The sequence below is a fragment of the Corylus avellana genome, chromosome ca1 (assembly GCF_901000735.1).
Source record: "Corylus avellana chromosome ca1, CavTom2PMs-1.0".
Lineage (NCBI taxonomy): Eukaryota > Viridiplantae > Streptophyta > Magnoliopsida > Fagales > Betulaceae > Corylus > Corylus avellana.
In genome coordinates, this window is record NC_081541.1 from 41,217,425 (window position 1) to 41,238,571 (window position 21,147).

At 32.4% G+C, this 21,147-nt stretch overlaps 2 protein-coding genes across 3 annotated transcripts in view; both read right to left on the minus strand.

Moving 5' to 3' along the window:
- Positions 1 to 222: 222 nt before the first annotated feature.
- The window catches only part of LOC132167128 (UPF0481 protein At3g47200-like), a 38,008-nt gene continuing 17,083 nt past the window's right edge, over positions 223 to 21,147 (minus strand). Inside the window, exons 1-2 of one of the 2 annotated variants that reach the window (XM_059578027.1) lie at positions 2,828 to 3,010; positions 223 to 1,972 (exon numbers count right to left, since the gene is read on the minus strand). In XM_059578027.1, coding sequence (XP_059434010.1) covers positions 408 to 1,943 — 1,536 coding nt within the window. In that variant the 5' untranslated portion in view covers positions 1,944 to 1,972; positions 2,828 to 3,010 and the 3' untranslated portion in view covers positions 223 to 407. Of the gene's footprint in view, positions 1,973 to 2,827; positions 3,011 to 21,147 lie in introns of those variants that run through there. The other variant, XM_059578026.1, reaches the window with a different exon arrangement.
- LOC132172296 (UPF0481 protein At3g47200-like) overlaps positions 12,839 to 21,147 on the minus strand; it is a 16,370-nt gene continuing 8,061 nt past the window's right edge. The window contains exon 2 of the mRNA XM_059583772.1: positions 12,839 to 13,108. Within this exon, the coding sequence (XP_059439755.1) occupies positions 12,839 to 13,108 (270 nt within the window). The remainder of the gene's footprint in view (positions 13,109 to 21,147) is intronic.

The following is a 21,147-nucleotide window of genomic DNA, read 5'->3' on the forward strand; positions in this document are numbered from 1 at the left end:
AACGGAAGAGTGTCAAATTCCTAACATATCCCTATGTTTGAAGGAGTTATGCGTTGGTTAGAATTAAACGAAATTTGTAAAAATATCACTCCTAAATCTTTGAAAAACAAATAATATTTTAAGAAAAAAAAAAAGGGTAAAATTCAATAATGTTAAGTAAAATTTTATTAAAATGATAGAATTCAACAGGGCATAGAACTCTATTGGCTGAAATACAAATACTGCATGGATGCAAAAACACAGACTTCCCACATCTTTATAAACCACTTTCAAAGTTGACTATACAAGCTATTAATTAAGATGGGGTGGATATCACAAGCTAAACAGGACTACAGATGTCATGCATCTACTGCAACTGAAAGCAAAGCACTACAACCATCACTAATTAAACCATACATACTTCAAATCTACAAATCCTTAATAAAATTCCAGAGAGTGAAGCCCAGGACAATAAGTCCAATAATAGTTGCTGTGCCTCTAAAAATATTGGGGAAATACTGTCTTTTCAGGGTAGCCAATAAATGGGGCAAAGAGTCCTCATAGTGAACATTAAGGCTACGAGCAATCCCATTGTAAGTGGATGTAGTTGCCACAATCTGATTGCTGAGTTCGTTAATTAGAGTTGCCACTGCAGCATTGTTACCAAGGTTGTTAGAAATGACTTTCTTCTTAACAAGCAAATCCACATCGTGTTCAGTGTTGATAAGACGGTCCAAGAGCCAAACATAACTGCAGATGTAAGCTTCAGATGGATAATGACATTGCTCTAAGGCCATGAGGTTTCGGAAAATAACTTGAGTCTCATAGTCTATCACAAGTTGCGTGACTTCCAAGGACCCACCGAGACGGAGTGTTACCCGAAATAAGTATACCAGGCACGGACAACATATAAGGCATGGTAAGCAACAACTGAAGCATAAGCGCGGAAGCCTTCCAGAGCCCCAAGGGAATTTTATATCAAGTAAGGGTCTGGAATGATCTTCAACTCCTTTGAAATTAAATCCTGCGTCATCAAGCTTTGTGGCACAAAATCGAGTATCCGGCCTTCCTGCTTCTTCACTGCTCCGGTCTTCCATGTTTGATGGACAGTACAAAAGTCTTACCAAATCTGTGAAATGATTTACTTGCTGCCTTTCTTCCTCGCTTTCGGCTTTCCGCTTTTCGCTTTCCGCTTTCTGCTCTGCTTTCGGCTTTGCTTTCTCCTTTACTTGCTGCTTTACTTTCTCCTTTGCTTTCTGCTTTTCTTCCTCGCTTTTAAATGAGTAATTTGCCCACTTATAGTGAGTAAAGTAATCGCAGAAAAGATCGAGAAAGGAAAGATGGTTGTCATTGCAGGTCGACCTATACAATTTCTCAAGAACAAAAAACGGAAGTTGGTTCTCAAGTAATATCAAGTCATGTAGTATACCATTTCCAAGCAATGGTTTCCTTAATATGTAATCACATTCTTCTTCTTTTTTTTGTATTTTTTGATTGGTTTTTAAGAAGAGCTCAATTATGAAGATGGCATCCAATAGAATCATTTTCACAAAATCAATACTACTGTTTCTAAACTCTTCTGAATAGCAATGACGGATTTTTTTTTCATCCTCTTCAATGATCTTTAGAAGACTCTTCTGGCTCTCCGAGGTCCGATTACGACAGAAATCCATAAAATATCTCAGTTTGTGCATTTGCATGTCTCTCAATTCTTCTCGGCCGTAATGAAAAGGGCCTATTGAGACTAACTTAGGGGTATAGGCTTCTTCCTTTACCTTGCGCAGTTTCTTGGGAACCCTATAGATACAGCATTCTGGCCACTCCGCTGGGGGCAGCTCCGGTGGAATGTAAATGACAGTATCCTTTAGCCACCCCTCACGGGGCAGGTCCGGTAAAATGTGAATGACAAAATCCTCGCATTCAGCTTCATTTTCAATGGAATCACGACTTGCGGGACAGGCCATGATCTTTTCCACCCCTCGAGTTTCTTTTCCTGGTGACAATCATCGGCAATATAATAGGTAGATTGTTCACATCTTATTATTTTTTATTTATCAATACTTAATTACATGATTGTAAAAGCATAATGGGAAAAACCAACAGTACAAATATTTTGATTTTACCTCCCCATTAAACCATTAAACCTCTGTAGATAAAAACTAGTTTTTTTTTAAAAATACCATATATAGAAGGAGAACCCCAGCTTGGCCATGAGTCTCCATGACTCCATGGGCCAGTCTCAATGGTAGGCTGTGGCCGTGGGTCATTGTGGGGGAGACAAGCCCACGGCAGCCGTGGGTGTCAATGGCCGAAGACCCATAGGCTAGCCGACTAGCTACGCCTAAATCTCAAATGTGTTTATTATTATTATTATTATTATTATTTTTAATCTAAGAGCATACTTGTATTTTTACATGTTGGGTATAATAAACAATTTAAGTTTCATGTATGCATGTGACACATTTTTTGTTGAATTTAACAAAAAATTATAATAGAGATGATTAATTAAGTGAAAGATTCAGAGGGTCGATTCTAACTTTTTAAAGTTTCAAAAACATCACAAATAATAATCCATCTTGTTATTAGAAGATACTTATATACATATAAATTTTTTTTATTATTATTTATGAATATATTCAAATAATAAATGAAAATTTATATATATTTTTTTTGTGAACTTGTGAATACTTGAATTTTTTTTTTTTAAACAGTGAATCCTATAATTAATGTATTAACAAACTCAACTGGAATGTTAAAACAAATCTAAAAACTATATATTATCAAAAAAGTATACAATAAAGTGAAACGAGAAAGTAAGAATCTGCAAATTTCGGTTGCAAGAAAATACTTGTATTGCTTGAGATCGAGCACTAAATTCTCCCTCTTTGTTCCCAACACTCAGGGTTTTCTATCTCTTCCTTGCTGATAATTATGCATGCATCCACTCTTCTTCTTCCACTTGTATTTATAGTACTCGTGGTTGGTCTCCGTCAATATCAGGCCTCTTTAATATCTCTTTTAATATTGGTAGAAACTGTAGGGAAAATATGTAAAATCAGTCTCTATAGTTTTATCTAATTGCAATTAGCTTTATGTGATATAAAAATTGATTAGAAATTTCTTGTGGTAATTAAGAAGAAGCACAAATAGCTCGATGCACCCAATTTCCATTTAAAATTTTAATAGAAATTGTTAGAGTATTATATCAGCACCAATCAAGTAGGGGCGGTTGAGCCACCCACTTTAGGTAAATAAAAGGTGGCCAAACCATCCAAGTAACCATGAATGATTCAACCAACTTTTAACCAATTTGTATACTTTATAGCTTTAATCATGCATGAATGAACTAATTTTGAGTTCTTTCTAAGACACAAAGTACATTAATCTTATTAAAAACGGAAGGACCAAAATATTCCTTTCCAATTGTCATGAGCTTTCCGGATGATAATCGTAAGGGAGATTTTTTTATTTTTTTTATTTTTTTTTTTCAGCTATTCGTTTCACAGAAAACTAAAATGTGAAATGGGAAGACTTTTCAACTCGATCATGATAATCGTAAGAGAGATTTTTTTATCACGATTTTCAACACTAAAAGTCAAATAATCTAATCGAGTGATGAATATATATATATATCAAATAATCTAATCGAGTGATGAATATATATATAATGCATCCTCATAAATAAGGTTGAAGGCACGATGGACCTCCTATCTGTGAAAGAGACAAATATTCTTGAAATACCGAATGAAATAGTAATAGTGAGGATATTGAGGAAATTCGCTGTCAGAGCACTATTTAAAGTATTATTAATAGTCTTAACAAATTTTACTACTCACTTTTTGAGAGCACTTCATTAGCCTTACTATTTTAATAATCTATTTTTATTATTTTATTTAAATATTTTTTCAAAGATTTGTTTATTTTTCTCTAAAGGGGGAGAGAGAAACAAAAAAGAAAAGAGGGAAAGAGAAACCGTATTTTTTTTTTTATTTAATTTGTAGTAATTACTGTTCACTCATTGTTTGTTTTTTGTAGTGAGGCTAGCGGTAAGGGCTTTAATTAAGGCTTTTTCACCAAATTGCAGCTTCACCAAAATCATTTTTTGGTTATTTTGGTGAGATAATTTGGTGAAAATGCTTAAAAACTTTCATTTTCAACCTCACCAATTTCATGGAAAAAAAAAAAAATAGTGAGTAAACAGTACATATTATTAATAGTAAGAACTGTTTACTCACCAATTAGATAAAATAAAATAAAAATAAAATAAAATAAAAAAATCATGGAAGGAGACCTCCAGCTTAGCCATGAGTCTCCACCAGCCCACAAGGCTAATAATCTGTAGAATGAATCCTATATATACTCAATCTATTAAGAAACTCAACTGGATTATTAAAACAATTCTAAAACCTCTTATAAAAAGTTTATAATATATAAAGTGAAATGAGAAAGTAAGAACCTGCAAATTTCGCTTGAGAGCACCAAATTCTTTGTTTTCTATCTCTTCCTCACTGTTAATGCATGCATCCGCTCTTCTTGCACTTGTATTTATAGTACTTGCGGTTGGCCCCTGTCAATATCAATCCTCTTTAATATCTCTTCTAATATATATATATATATATATATATATATATATATATATATAAAGAAGAAAAAAAAAAGGAAGCAAAATCAGTCACTACAGTTTTAGTCAGTTGCAATTATAAATAGCTTAATTAATTACTAGTAATCGTAAGAGAGATTTTTTATCACAATTTTCAACTATATATATATATATATGTCTGTGAATTTAAGGTCAAGCAAGTTATCAACATTAAACAAATTAATCATTTTATTTTTCTATTCTTTGTTTCCCTGTAATTTGGATGATGCATCGATCCCTCACATTAAAGAACATACTAAAATACCTCCAACTCTAACACTTAAATAATCTGAGTGATATATAAAATGCATGGTTTCAGGTGAATCTTCAAAGTTCAAGTCTGGAGAGGACCCTCCTATTCTTGGCCGTACGTTGATGATCTACTAGCAGTAATTAATTTTATGTTTTGATTATGAGATAAACTTTTAATTATTTTTTTTCTCACTAAAAAGATTTATTTATTTTTCCTTCTTAAAATTCTAATTTCGTCCATTATTTTTATATCTTGTTGATAAAATATATATGAATTCCAGCCACGCAAGACCTAAAATTGTGTCAATTATTCTTTATTCTCTGGATCTCTAATATTACTAGCTACTTAATTAATTAATTTCATCCTTTAAAGTTGAATCCCCATGCATGTGACGGTTCATTGAAGCGGATGTGCATCTATGTGGTTGGACGTTGGAGGAGCAGATCGATGACGTCATGCCTTACGCAACATTCACATTTGAGTGATGTATATTGCTTCTCTTACGTCATTGAACGGAACGTTTCCCAGCTTGGCATTCATTCATTTCACATAAAACTAAAATGTGAAATGAAGACTTTTCTTAGCTCCCATGCAACTCATTGGAGAATTAGTTGGGACCATGTGTTTATGATCTAGTACTTATTGGTTTGTTGGAGGATGGAGACTGTTATTTCAACACCAATTATTTGCAGGAATGGGATCCTATCCATTTGTTTTTGTTAGGCCCAAAAATATTAACATTGGGACATTTTTGTCTCCAATTTGGACTTAGCTGCCCCTCTCTATTTCATTTGAAATTGAGAGAATCTTAATTCATATTTGCATCCTCATAATTAATGAGCCAAATTTCACCTCTTCGTATGTGAGGAAGATCATAAATCTTGAATTAATACCTAATCTAAATGGTAATAGCGACGATTTCACCTCTTCTTTTCAATGCCTATATTATAATTTAATGGGATAAATACAAAATTGGTCATTGTGGTTGGCTTAAATTACAAATAATTTCATGTGGTATAACAAATAATTTCTAAGTCAATGTAGTTGGCCTAAATTACAAATCACTCCATGTGGTATAGAAAATAATTTATAGGTCCAGAGTGTAGGCTGAAATAACAATTTACTCCTTAAAATCAATTTTTGTTAAGTAACTTAATAGAATCCGTTACTTTGTCACGTTATACTGATACAGTAAATTAACATAATCTCTTCTATATATTCCCTAAATTTTACTCCGTGTGTAATCCTCATTCTCCACGATTTGGGAACAATTTAAGAAAATTTGACGATTGCATTTTATGAAGCGACTATGGAAGATGAAGATGAGAGAGTGTTATGCACAAGGAAAAACTTTAGAGATATAAGATATTATGTTAATTTACGATAGCAGTATAACGTGGAGTGATGGTTGATGTATAATATTAGCTGGCATCGTAAAATGATGTGAAAAATATTAATTGTCAGTCTTTAAAGTAAGAAATTAATAACATGTGTCATGTTTTTATTGGGTATAACATGGCAAAGTGACAGATTTTAAGAAAATTTTTAAGCAAGTTTCATGGGGTTATTTGATAATATTCTTGAGTCCGAATTGAGTTGAAAAATGCCCAATAAAAGATAAGGATAGTGAGTCATATGATAATCTGGCCCTCTGTGGACCTTTAATGTGAACCATATATGCATGCACCCCTGATCACTAGAGAATGGACCAATAAATGTGAAAAATGGACTTACATCTACTTATATTTGATTTGTTTTTCTTTTCTAGTTAAGCAATGGAGCTCTCACAATTTAATCACTTGACAGGCATGATAATTCTTCTTTTTACAAGATATATATAGAGATATCAGTAACCTAACAAATCCACCCTTTTTAATCTCACCGTCTTCTCTTGCTTACTATATATGCTTAAAAACCTTTGGTAGTGTGCAATGTATATTGATTAATATTGAAGGTCCCAAAACTTGTTATAGACGACCAAACTGAATATCATTTCCAAAACCTCATGACGATGGCCGAGCAGTGTCATTATCCACCTAACACATGCACATGCAATTTATGTTTTGCTATTGCTGTTGAAAATTGTCATTCTCAACATGCGTTGTAGTAGCGATGCAGTGTAAATTATCTATTACCATGATCTCCATCAACGACTTAATTTATGACCACTGTGATAGCGTGTATTTTGGTGATTTTTGGAGTGATTTAGGGTGTGTTTGGCAAAGTGCGTGAAAAAAGAAGCGGGCCGGAACTGTAACAAATTTAATTGATGTGAGGAAAAAAAAAAAAAAAAAAAGTAAGAATGTTTTGTATAAAAAAGTAAAAAAATTTGTTTTGTAGTGATTTTTTTATTTAAATAGTAATAAAAAGTAATTAATGTGATGTAAAAAATAAGAATATTGGGGTTGATTTTGAGGGTAATTTTTTGGGTCTTTGGGTTCTGTCTAGCCTACTCCTTCGCCAAAGACACACTTAGTGTTTGTTGCAAATTTGCATCTAAACTTTGTAATCCGTTTTAGCTTGTGATATGCTCTCGTCTTAATAGGTTTTACCAAATATTTTCATTTGTAAGGAATCCTCCATGGGATGTGATGTTTATTCTTAATCTTATCCATTTGGGAGTGATACCTATAGCTATCTATACCTAAGTGAACACTGACAGAATTTAATATGAAATGTTTTCAATTTTTGGTTCCCATTTTTTGTGTGGAGTGCAGTCTTCCTCAACCATGCAGTGTTGTTAACTCATAATAATGATCAATCAAAAGGTCATGTTCGCCTCATTTATAAGATACATGTGAATGAAACTATGGTAGTTGGTACTGAAATAACACTACTCTAACCATTTATTAGAGAAACCCCACGACCTAACCAATCATGTATTAGAGAGAGAATTACAACCATAATGCTCACATTGATATCTAGACAACCTAAAACTTGTTAAATTGTTAAGTTGGGTGGTGATTCAATTTTAGTGTAAATATGTGATTAATTAAGTGAAAGCAAAAAAGTGTTGGAGACTATGTGACGATTCATTTCCACAATTTCCCTTACTAACTCTATTTGGATTTCGGTATTCCATTGTTTGGGATTATCGTGTTTAATTTGTAGATTCTCCACAGAAACTAGAATATATTGTTGGTCCATATCTTCCGGATAAGAGAGGCCGGACGAGAAAAAAACAAAAAATTGGTGTTGAAATAACATGCCTTAACAAATTTCAGGACCTTTCCTACCTGTTGTGCAATGGATCAAGAAAATAATACAAAACGATCACAAAAGATCATTTCTTCTTAATATGATGTATGCCCAAATTAGGTGGTGGCATGGCGAAAAAATTCACTAATTAAAGAGTACAAAATAATGAAGAGAATTGCTTTAAGTTGTGTAAATTTACCTTTCTGTTGCGTCATGTAGATTGCTTGTTCTTGTTCTACTGAATTATTTCCTTTTTCATCCAAATTTGTACTGGCCACGACTTCAATTGAGAACGTATCATGCATGGATCATGGGTGATGATTGAAAAAATTAAAAAGACTATGGAAGAAAAGGCAAATGGGTGTTGATTTTTCTTAACGATAACTTGGTATGTGGGCTTAATTGAAATCTGTTGGTCCATTAATGGATGTTGAGTTTTCATCTTATTAATTATAACGTCATGCAATTTAATTGACTGATGAAAGATTTTGATAATTCAACGTGCCTTTCTTCTCCCGTTTGATTAGATTTTTTCTTGCCTTGTTATTTGGGATATAGTACTGGAAGAAATTAATGGAATGCGGGTTCAAGGAGGTGTTTACACTTGCCCAAAGACACATTAATCAGTTAATTCTTGAGTTTTGCATGCAAGTGTCTTCTCCAATATTTCTACTATTGAGCATGCCTTGTTGTTGTCGTCGTTGGTATGTGTGTTAACGTGGGTGTATTTTTTTTTTTTTTTTTTTTCTTTTCACTCTATACACATGGACACGTGCACACACTATTAGCACTGTTAAATGTTAATGACAAAGTCTTCGCATGGAGCTTCCTTTCCATTGGGGTGACTAGCAGGGGGGAAAGCCATCTTCACCATCCGTCAAGTTGTTTTTCCTAGTGACAAATAAGCAATAATTAGTGGCAATCTAATAAAATTGAATTTCTTTACGGGGTATGTAGTGTGAGACTCATTCTCTGATGCCATAAAGAAATTCGTGGACTTAATTCATCTCATAAAATCGGTTGTATAGGAGAGGGTTGTACATTCTTTATAAACATGACCAAGATCTTGTCCACTAGTAATATGAGATTATTCCTCAACAATTTCAACTAGCCTATAACTCAAACGGTTTTTATTATCGTTATAATTTAATTTTAAAAATATTACCAAGAAATGTTTCTTGGAAATGAATAATAAAATAATAATAACAATGAAACTGATTTCTTTCGAGTTCTTTTCCTAAAAATATTTCAAGATAAAGAATTTCTAACTTTACTGTTTCCCACATATTCCCACATATCTAAAAATGGCAGTCCAAAATTTAGCTTTGCAAGATAAATTTTGAAAGAAATAGAAGATCAGTAAAACTACTCAGTAACTCAGTTTGTGAAGCTCGGGGGAAGAAGGTTAGGTTGAGAAGTTTTTAATGAAAATAAAACAACACAATTTGGTTGGAAATGTTCTTGGTCATTAAATCTCAACCTTTGTTTTTTTTCTATATAATCCCAACTGTATGGAGATTTAACAGTATAGGTGCTGTAGTTTTTCAACTACAACACCTAAGCCGGATCCTAGTTTAATAGGGTATGGAAATTGGCCAAAAACTCCATGTGTTAAACAACAAATTCAAATAAGTCACTGTACCCAACTTTCATTTCAAGTTTTAACGAAAACAGTTAGTGTGCAACGTCAACACTAATCATCTTGTAATACGTGTCATTTATGAAGAAAAAAAAACTATAAATATAAATATAAATATATTTTTTTAAAAAAAAAAAATTTGAATTTTGAGGGGGTGGCCAAGGATTTTTGCCTAATTGTCTTTAATTAAGGCCTCAATTATGGTGAAAAAAATAATTTTATGATAAAAACGTTAGCAGGTGCTCTTTAATTAATTAAGGCCCCAATTGAGGTAAACATAAATACAAATAATTAAATTTCAAGATATTAAGACTTTAAAGGAAAGGAAAGAGAAAATTGAAAAGTTACATTAATTGCATGGAGATTATCCTAATTCCAAGAGGGACATAATTTTTCTTCAAACTAGGTTGAAGGAACTTTCTCTAACTCAATCTATAAAAATGACTTGTGTCATTTGAACATGTGAGATGCAGATGTTTTTCTAATAGCAGGAATAAAGTTGGAATAAATAATATTAAAAACTCATGTGCATCTCACATGTTATTAAAAAAAAAAAAAAAAACACATGTCATTTTTATAGACTAGGTTGAAGGAACTTCCTTCAACCAAGTTTGGAGGAAAATTATGTCTTTCTTAAAGGAGTTAGTAAAATGGCAATAAATGACCATTTAAAATATTAAAAACAAATATGTGAGAGATGACACTTGTCACCTATTGAAGTAGGTTGAAAAAAATTTCCTCCAAGGAGAAAATTTATGTCCAAACCAATATATTAGCTAATTCGTTCATTAAATAATTTTTACAATAAAGTGAATTTCGTTTTTGCAAATTAAATTCACATAAAAAAAAAAAAAAGAATTATATGTAGGTCAACACAAAATTGATATATGTTGAAATTAAACGTCTCCTAACATAAATGAATTTTGGTAGTCATTTGGGAAAAAAAAATGAAGGGCAGTAGTAAAAAAGAATGATTTAAAATTAAAATTATTAAAAATAAAAATAAATTTTTTTTTTTTTTTTAAAAAAAAAAAAAAAAAAGACTACTTAAATTTGTTGCCTTACACCTCAAAATCTATTAAGCCGGCCTTGCCGGGGCAAGAAGTATTTTACTTCCTACAAAGAATTTTTAGCTAATTATTATACTCCAAAGACCTAGTTAATTACATCTTGGTACAACTACATATACTGATTTTACAAATTTTTCCAAATCACAAAGCACATCGATCATGCTTTATGCAAAACGGAAGGACCAAAATATCCCTTTCAATTGTCATGAGCTTTTGCTTAATTTGTATGATCTTTCACATAATAGAATTTCACCACTCGTTTATATCTTGCTGTGAGGTTATCCATTATTTTTATATCATGTTGAAAAAATATATGAATTCCAGCGCATGATGATCGATGTGACGTTTAATCTTAATCTTATCACTTTGGTTCACATTTTTGTGTAGAGTGATACAAATGTAAGTGAATGGTCCTATGAAAGATACGGTGCTCACAGTCCTGTCTTCCTCCGGCAAAACCCACTCAAAACCCAAAAGATTCTCATACACAACTCTCATTTGACATTTATTAGATGCAAACAAAACAAAGGTTGGTAAACAAGTAACACTACCCCATAAATTAATTAAGCATTTCCCCACTTACGAGTGATTGGAGCTCATTTCTCCATTATATATATATAAATATATATATATTTTAAGATGAGTAAGCTTAATTTATTAAGACTGGCATGATTTTGAAAGGTTTACAATTTTTGGTTCATATTTTTTGTGTGGAATAAATGTGACTGGTCCCACGACAGAAATGGCTCTTTCAGTTCTGTCTTCCTCAGCCATGCAGTGTTGTTGACTCATGAAATCAATCAAAAGGTCATGTTAGCCTCATTTATGAGATGCATGCAAACGAAAGAAAGGTTGTTGGTATACTTTAATAACACTACCCTAACCATTTCTCCACGGGTGATTAAGCTTTATTAAAGAAGATATATATAACAAAAGATTACAATTAATACATGTACAACACAATTAGTAATTAAGCCTAACGGGAGGAAAACAGCAAGCCAAGCATATATATATATATATAAGAGATCGAGATCACCTAAACATTATCAGTGACATCCCAAGACCTAGCTAATTAAACATTTATTAGAGATATATATCTCTAGAGAAATATAAACCCCAGATAAAGAATTAGCCCTTGCTCTGATCCACAAGATGATGCATGTCAGGGAGCACATAATCTATATATACTTGTAAACTTATAATGGAATTAAGATCCTGCAATTTGTCTCACGCACACCAAGAGGCGTTCAAAAATTTCTAAGCCCAAACCCAAAAGCTAATAGACTATAGCCACCAAAGGTTCTAAAAATAAAATTCATAGGATGGCCCAACCCTATGAAAATATATATATATATATATATAGAATGAGTTTTCAAAACATGCATGACATGATTCCATTTCATACTTTTTTTTTTTTTAATAATGCTACATACGCTTTCACTTCCCCATACCCATAAGTGGCATTTACAAGCTCTATTGGATTTGAGATGGATCTTTATAGGATTTTAATCCAATTGTAATTTTAAAAGCCACTTATATATTGGTGTGAAAAGTGAGAGTGTGTATAGCATTATTATTTTATTTATTATATATATATATATACCGAAAAAGATTAAAAGAGAGAGAGAGAGAGAGAGAGAGAGAAATACTTATTTTAAATATTTTCTTCATTAGAAGAAGAAATTTGACTCTCAACGACAAGAAATCTTTAGATCGGTGACCAAAATTAGGAACCCTAGCTAGGGCTTGAGAAAGGGAAAGTCACCACCAGCTTCAAACAACACTTCTCAGAGTTTTTAACTGCTGAAGAGCGTTTAATCACACTATGGTTAAAAAAAAAAAAAAAAAAATTAAATGATATAATTCAGTAGGAAATAACCACAGACTTCCCACATTTTTTATTGCTGAAATATTAGAAACCACTTACAAAGTTCAGGATTACAAGCTATTAAGACGGAAGGATATCACAACCCAAACATGATTACAAAGTTTAGATGCCATGCATCCATTGCAACTAAAAGCAAATCACTCTATCAAACACTAAAACACGATTACAAAGTTTAGATGCTTTCGACCAAAAACCTAAGAAAATTCCAAAAAGTGAAATCCAAGACAACAAGTCCAACAATAGTTGCAGTGTCTCTCCAAAAATCACCAAAATACACTTTTGTCAGGGTTGCCAAGATATGGTTCAAGGGATAGTACTTATAGTGCTGATTAAGCTTTTTAGCGAGATCATAGTAACATGATTTATCTTCAACAATCTGATCGCCAAGTTTGTTAATTAGAGTCGTCACCGCAGCGTTGCAACCGATATTGTTAATAATGACCTTTTCATCAACAAGCAAATCTACATCTTTTTCAGTGTTAATTAGATAGTCCAATACTGCAACATAATTGCAAATGTAAGGTTTTAAATGGATAATTCTGTTTTTGTTGACTAATAAACTTAATTTTAACATTTAGTTGAGTCTTTCATTTCATATTCTCATATGTTACTAAGTGTCTTTTCATTTCATATTCTCATATGTTACTAAGGTGGTGTTTGGTAAATGGGTTGGCCTAAACATTGTAGTTGATGTAGATTGATGTGAAAAAAATAAAGTAAGAATGTTTTATATAAAAAAGTAAAAAAGTAGTATGGAAAAGTAAAAAAAAAAAATTTTGTAGTGATTTTTTTATTTGAATAATAATAAAAAAGAAATGATATGATATAAAAAGTAAAAAAGTTAAAATGTTTTTATGTGGATTTTTTTAGAAAATGGTGATGAACAGTGTCTAAGCTAACTCCAACCCCTTTACCAAACAAGGCCTTAAGTGAGTTGAAGATGTTGTGTTTTTTAGTTTTTCAAGAGTTATTTTACATAGAAGTTACATGAGAGTTATATGAGATGTAAATGAATGAAGTTATTATGAAGAAGTTAGAAGAGTCATTTGTATCCTATAAATACCTATATAAGCAAGTTATTTTATTAAGTCGAATAAAAAATTGAATATTCCTCTTCCTATTTTGTGTTATCTCTTAGTGAGTGTTATTTCCAATTTTTCAACAAAGTGGTATCAGAGCCATAGTTTATTAATCCTAGAGAAATGGCCAATTCAACCTTCCCATTTCAATTCCCTCACCTTTCCAAAGACAATTTTGATAATTGGTGCATTCGCATGAAGGCATTACTTGGATCACAAGATGCTTGGGAGATTGTAGAAAACGGCTACAATGAGCCTAGTGATGAAGCTTCTTTGAGTACTAATCAAAGAGAGTCTTTTCAAAGACTTCGAAAGAAGGATCAACAAGTTCTCACTCTTATTCATCAATGTTTGGATAAAGCTATGTTTGAGAAGGTGGCGAATGCAACTACCTCCAAGTTGTTGGAAATAATTTTTGATGGTGCACAAATTCTCATTGATATAAAATAATTACAATCTGAATATTAACAATGAACTAAATAAAATACAAGAGATGAAAAGTAGAGTATGGAAAGATCTCACAATGCTATAGAATCACACAAGAGCGTTGTCCTTAAAGGTTGATTCATGCCTCCCGGAGTGTATAACTTGGTGCGATCGGATCATTTGACACGCAACCTCTCAAGATTAGACTATAGCATCTACCTTCGTTAAGGACGCACTTTCAATAACGAAGACTAGTAGAACAACGCTTTGATCTTTTTGATAAAAAACCGCAAAGATAAAATAAAAATTGAATAGAATAGAATTCTATGCAATTGGTCTTCTAAAATAGCACAAAACTCTTTTATAAAGAAAATGAGTTTGCCTTTCTTTCTTTCTTGTTGAAAACACATTGTTCCATAGGATTTGGAATGTTTTCTTTCTTTATATAATTAATGACCAAATGGTTATAACATGAAAAAACGGTAAAACATTTGTTAATAATCAAATGGTCAAACTACAATAAAACTTGTTAAAGACTAACGATCAAAACGGTAAAAATCAATTAAAACTAATTTTTATTTAATAACTCATAACCAAGTAATAAATACAAATGGTCATAAAGGTTATATCTCCTAACTAAGTAATAAATACAAACGGTCATAAAAGTTTTATCTCATAACCAAGTAATAAATACAAACGGTTATAAACCAAAATGGTTAAAGATGATTTTTATTTCTCATAAAAACTCGTGAAGATATTATCAAATGATAAAACTTTTTCAAATAATTAAAAAATGAATGTTTATAACAAATATTACAACAATCCCCCACATGTTACAAACATTAGAATAAAAGGAGATTGAAAGCATGCATTGATGTGGTACCCGAAAGTTTTAACCGCACCTAGGATAAATAAGTAGGAACTTAATGAATCGTGGTAGAGTTAAACTCTTTTAACCAAATCCACAAGTTAAACAAACTTATCATCCACATAACTTTCTCCAAAAACAAAAAAATTAAATCAAATCAAATCAAGAAAATTGGGTTGTTCTACGGGTTGGCGCCTTATACAGGCCATGCGCCTTTGGGTTTCATGAGTGCTTTAGAGACTTGCCAAAGTCTCATAGGAAGTGACACCACCTCCACACTCACATAGGTGGCGTCTATCAAGAATGTGTGCAGAGAACATCTCATCCCAACAAGTAAGGGCTATGGACCCATTAAGAGTTTTAGACTCATCCTTACTCATTCTGCATCTTTTGTTATTACACCATAAAATGGCTTTCATGAGTGGTCTAGAGACTTACCCAAGTCTCATAGGAGATAACACATCCACATTCATATAGGTGGTATCCATCAGGAGTGTGTACAGGAAACACCACATCCCAACAGGTAGGGACTACGAACCCATTAAGAGCTTTAAGCTCACCCTTAATCACTCTGCATCTTGTACTGTTTTACATCATAGGGATGGACTCATCACTAATCTTCTCAGCAAGATAATTAATAAACATAAATTGACAGTATCATACCGTGATCACATGTGACTTCGTTTCCCATTAAACCTCATTCATAGGATCTCCAATCACAGTGATTGGGTATCAATCACAGTGTCATAATTTGGGTATTAGTCATATCCCCCTCGATGCTTCTCTCACTAGCCTTCTTGCTAGTAGCTTGGTCAAAGAATCTACAGAATTCTTTTATGACCTCACAAAGCCCATGGACATATACCGGTCTGAATAAGCTGCCTCACAATATTGTGCACTTTCTCATTATAAATTATTTGCTCTTTGCTCGAGCGCAGTTCCAGACACTTGCGCATCAGGCCCTTGGTTGTGCGATCGATCGCCCTTGTATCTGCAATCAATCACACACGGAGCTGCTTATATTATATTCTGTGTTTTAATTAGGTTAAACCGTCTTTATTTCCTTGTTTTAGTAGGATTAGGGTTTTAGGAGTCAATATTTCGTTATTTTATTAGGTTTAGGATTTTTGGAGTATTTATGTCATATTTTATTATGTTTAGGGTTTGGGGTTATAAATATATGATTATAGCCTCCAGAGAAAGACAGTTTATGTTGATTATTGATTTTGTTGAATAAAAAACCTTAGAGTTGAGCATTCTTCTTTCTTTTCCTTCAAAACCTAGAGAGTATATAACTTTTGTCAAGAAGAATTCTTAGATCCTTGATAGAATCTAGATCTGGAGTTATTTATCCACTGCTTATTGATGTTCTTCGTTACAGCCCACTAAGTCACGTTGCATCAGGAGCAAACAAATTAAAGGTCTGTTTTTATTTTGTTGTTTCATTGTTTTTTTAAAGTTCATGTAACCTAAGTCCTTAGTGTCATGAGAAACTAACTATGATCTCTCTGCAAATTGATCTAGCATCCCGTTCACAGTCTTGTTGTTTTCAACTCAGACAACAAGGCTATCCCTGTAGCTTGGATAATAGCACCACGGTTTGCTAGTTCAGACGTGCATAGATGGATGAGGGCTCTTTACAACAGAGTTCGCACAAAAGATCCTACGTGGAAGTTGGCTGGGTTCAATGTGGATGATCCGCTAGCTGATGTCCTTACAATCAGGTTGAGTGCTAAATCTACCGCTCAAATTCCAAACAGAAAGTGGCTAAGTATATGCTCGAAGAATTATTTTTCTTAGAAAATTATTCCATGGATCTCATTGGCTTATAGAGGTGGCAGTGGGAAGCTGGTTACATGACAACTTGATTAGTTTGTTTCAAAGTACTTGATTCAGTTTTATCTTAAATGGAGCCACAAGATCTAAAGCAATATTAATAAATAAACCATGGGTAGCAAATGGTATACAGCTTGACTTGATATTGCTTGAGAATCAACTTCCTTTTCCTATCCTTGAGAAATTATATAAGTTTGCTGATCCCGACTATTGCAAAGTAAAAAATGGAAACAAGATCAGAGAGGTTACATTTTTGGAGCTTTCCTACAATTACTTTTCTCCTAAAGTTATGCGGCCGCCAGATTTGTTCAACATCAAGGAAGTAAAATACTTCACAGATTTGATAAGATCTTTTTTCTGTTCAAAGCTTGATGCCGCAGGATTGGAATTCAAGGAAGTTAATGGTATTAGTCGATATTCTGCCACAAAGCTTGATGAAGCAGGATTGAAATTCAAAAGGGTTAAAAAAAAAAAAAAAAAAAAAAAAAGGTTTACTTCAAATCAAATTCTCTGAGAAAGGGTGCTTTGGACACCTTCCTTTCGATCGTTCATGCCGCCTTACTTGCTTACCATGCTTGAAATGCTTTCCTTGCCTGGAGAGTAGGCAACATATCTTGGAAGTGCCACAACTTTTGATAGACCATGATACTGAAGCTCATTTTCGAAACCTCATGGCCCTCGAGCAGTGCCATCGGATCCTATAAATTATTGGCACGAACATAAAAATAAAAAAAATAAATAAAAATAAAAAAATTGACCAATAGTCAAGATAGTTTGACATGGCTGTAATAATGGCCCGCAAATTAACAAGCTAATTAATTTAGTATAACCATCGGATCATGAAATAAAAGCTGTTAAAGCTCTCTCTCTCTCTCTCTCTCTCTCTATATATATATATATATATATATATATTTCCAAAAACAAACCTGAAAAGGGATTTTATTTTTAAATAAATTAAAAATATGCGACAATCGAACGATTGAAGTTTTCATTGAACGTCCAAGCTAGTTCACGAACGTTCTATGTTTCCATCGATTGATCGAACTTGGAACATAACGATCTAAGTTTTCACCGAATGTTCGATTTTGTCTAGACAGCTTTTTTAAAAGACAACATTTTTAAATCTAGCAGCGTAGGTTGTCCTATTTAAAGGGCTAAGGATGAGATACTAGAACCATTTTTACCTTCTTCATATATAGCCCTATCAACCCATGGAAGTTTTATATATGCATGATCATTAATGTGGTAAAATAAATATAAACATTACGTTAATTTACAAATAATGATAAGAAGGGGTTGAACTAGAGTCTCACAACCAAAAGAGAAGAAGACACTACAAAAAAACAATCAATTTCTAACGTGGCTACAGTACACGATTTTTTGCCACCTTACTAATTATTGCCACGTCAGTAAATATTTTTCTGACGTGGCCAAAAATATCACGTCAGAAAATCTGACATGTGAAAATAGCACGTTAGAAATTTTGACGTGTGAAAATAGCACGTCAAAAATTTTCGGACATGCTATTTTCACACATCAGAAATTTTCCAACATGCTATTTAGCATGTCAGAAATTTCTGACGTGTTAAATGTTGGTACGTCACTAAAAAAATGAGCGGGATATTCAACTTTTTCCCTCTTCTTTCCCTCTTATATATTATGTATTCTTTCATTTTTCTTTTATTTCCCTACACTCTCTCTCATCTCTCAATCTTCCTCTTCTCTCTGCACAACTGGCCAACTCCCTCTAGAGGGAAGAAGAAAAAGAAAAGGAGAAGCGAAAAATAAGAGAAGCAGCAGAAGAAGAAGAAGAAAAAGAAAAGGAGAAGAGAAGAAGAAGAGAAGCAGGAGAAAAAAAAAAGAGGAGAAGATACGAAGATTTTTTGGGGTTTTTGAAGATTTTTTTGGGTTTGACGTTTGGGTTTTTGATTTTTCAGGTTGATTTTTTGATTTGAGTTTATGATTTTTTTGATTTGGGTTTTAGATTTTTTGAAGATTTTTTGGGTTTGGGTTTTTGAAAATTAATGGAGAAAAGAAGAGAGGGAGAGCTGGCCGGAGAAACAAAAATGGAGAAAAGAAGAGAGAGAGAGAGAGAGAGAGAGTGAGAAAATGGAGAGGGAGAGCTGGAGAAACGAAATTGGTGAAAAAAAATTTAAAAAAAATTATTTTAATTGAAAAATAATTTAAATTAATAAATTTTTTAATTGAAAAAAAAATTTCCAGAAAAAATTTAAAAAAATAATTCTTTTTTTAATAATTTTTTAAAATTTACTGACGTGTTAATTTTAGCACGTCAGAAAATTTTATGACATGCCACTCCTGTCACGTCAGAAAAATTTCTTGAAGTGTCAATTTCTGACACGTCAGTAATTTTTTGACGTGTTAGAAAATGACTAGTCAGGAAATTTTTTTGACGTGCCACTTTTTGACACGTCAATAATTTTTGACGTGTTAAAAGTGACATGTCAAAAAATTTCTGTTTTTGACACTCAAAATTTTAACGCTCGACACACGTCAATAATGACACGCTAGTAAATTTTACTGATGTGTCAGATCACCTAACACATCAAAAATTGCCTATCAAGAAAAAAAAAAAAAAAACATTTTTTGTAGTGAGAATCGCACATCAAAGAAAACATATGTTTTTTCATTAATCTTAATCTCTTCATAGGAGTACAAAAGTTCACTTAAATAGGCACGGACAAAAAATCCCAACCCTAATTTGATTGACTTTGTGCTAAATTCATTATTGAATTATAAAATAATACAACTCTTAATCGCACATCAAAGAAAACATATGTTTTTTCATTAATCTTAATCTCTCTTCATAGGAGTACAAAAGTTCACTTAAATAGGCACGGACAAAAAATCCCAACCCTAATTTGATTGACTTTGTGCTAAATTCATTATTAAATTATAAAATAATACAACTCTTAAAAATACTAATGACCTCAATAATTAATAAAACCTAAATAAATCTAAAGAAAAAAAATATATTATTTTCTCATCTTGCATCATTTACAATATAAAAGGTCCATATTTATAGGGAGGTGAAAATAATACAAAATGACAAGGGAGATCAAATCAAATCTAATTAAAGGAGATTACCCTGTACCCTATAATATATTCTAACAGCAGATCACATATTTGAGGATATGAAAACTATCGACTAGAAGAAATGGTCTCACTTTTATGATTGCTGCAATTATTTACGCCCACCCTTCAATACCATCATTATAAGTTCGGGAAAATTACACTTTAGCCCCCAAAGTTTGGGATGATTTTCAATTCGATCACCAATATTTCAATTTTTGCAATGTATCCCCTCCCCCCAAACTTGCAAATTTTTTTCAATTCGACCAATTTCATCCCAAAATTTCCATATTACCCCTAATTTTTTATTAAAAAAAAAAAAATGGGGGTGCAAAAATGGCCAGATGGCCAAAGGGATGGCTACGCCACCCTGAATATTTTTTTAATTTTTTTTTTTTATAAAAAATAAAAAAATAAATTAGGGGCAATATGGGAATTTTAGGATGATATTGGTCAAATTGAAAAAAAATTTGCAAGTTTGGAAGGGTGCATTGCACAAATTGAAAAAATTTGGAGGTCGAATTGAAAATCGTTCCAAACTTTTGAGAGGGGGTTAAAGTGTACTTTTCCCTATAAGTTTTGTTTACTGTTAAAATTTTACATTTATGGCTTGTCCATCTTTCTGATAGCATACTCATTTATTTGGTCTTCTAATTTGTTTTCCCAAATAGTTGTTTTTTTTTCTTTTTTTCTTTTTTTTTTTTTTTATGTTCTCAAGGAATAATTTAATTGGTTGGAGACCACGCCTTATTAAACAGAGGTCACTTGTTCGAATTTCGTAGCCTCTCATTTTTTCTCCCTTGTGGCATGTGCGAACATGTAAAAAAAAAAAATTGATTTTGAACACCATAAGCATCTTTCATGAACAAAAATTGCCAAACTCTATCCCGAATCCTCAAGCCCAGTACTGGTTACTTTGTTATAATTTAATTTGCTCCAATTCAAAAATTGACAAAATGGTGCGCTAGCTGGATCACAAGCATGTACAGAAGTCAATTAAACAAATATGTTGATATTGATGCCCCTGTCAATTTATGCCCACGTAGAAAATAATGATTAAATTTTAAAGCAAACTATGATAACTGATCATCATAAAACTCTATTGGATGAAATACAGAGACTCAACGGATCGGATGCTAAAACAAACAAACAATTCCCACAAATTTTATTGCTGAAATA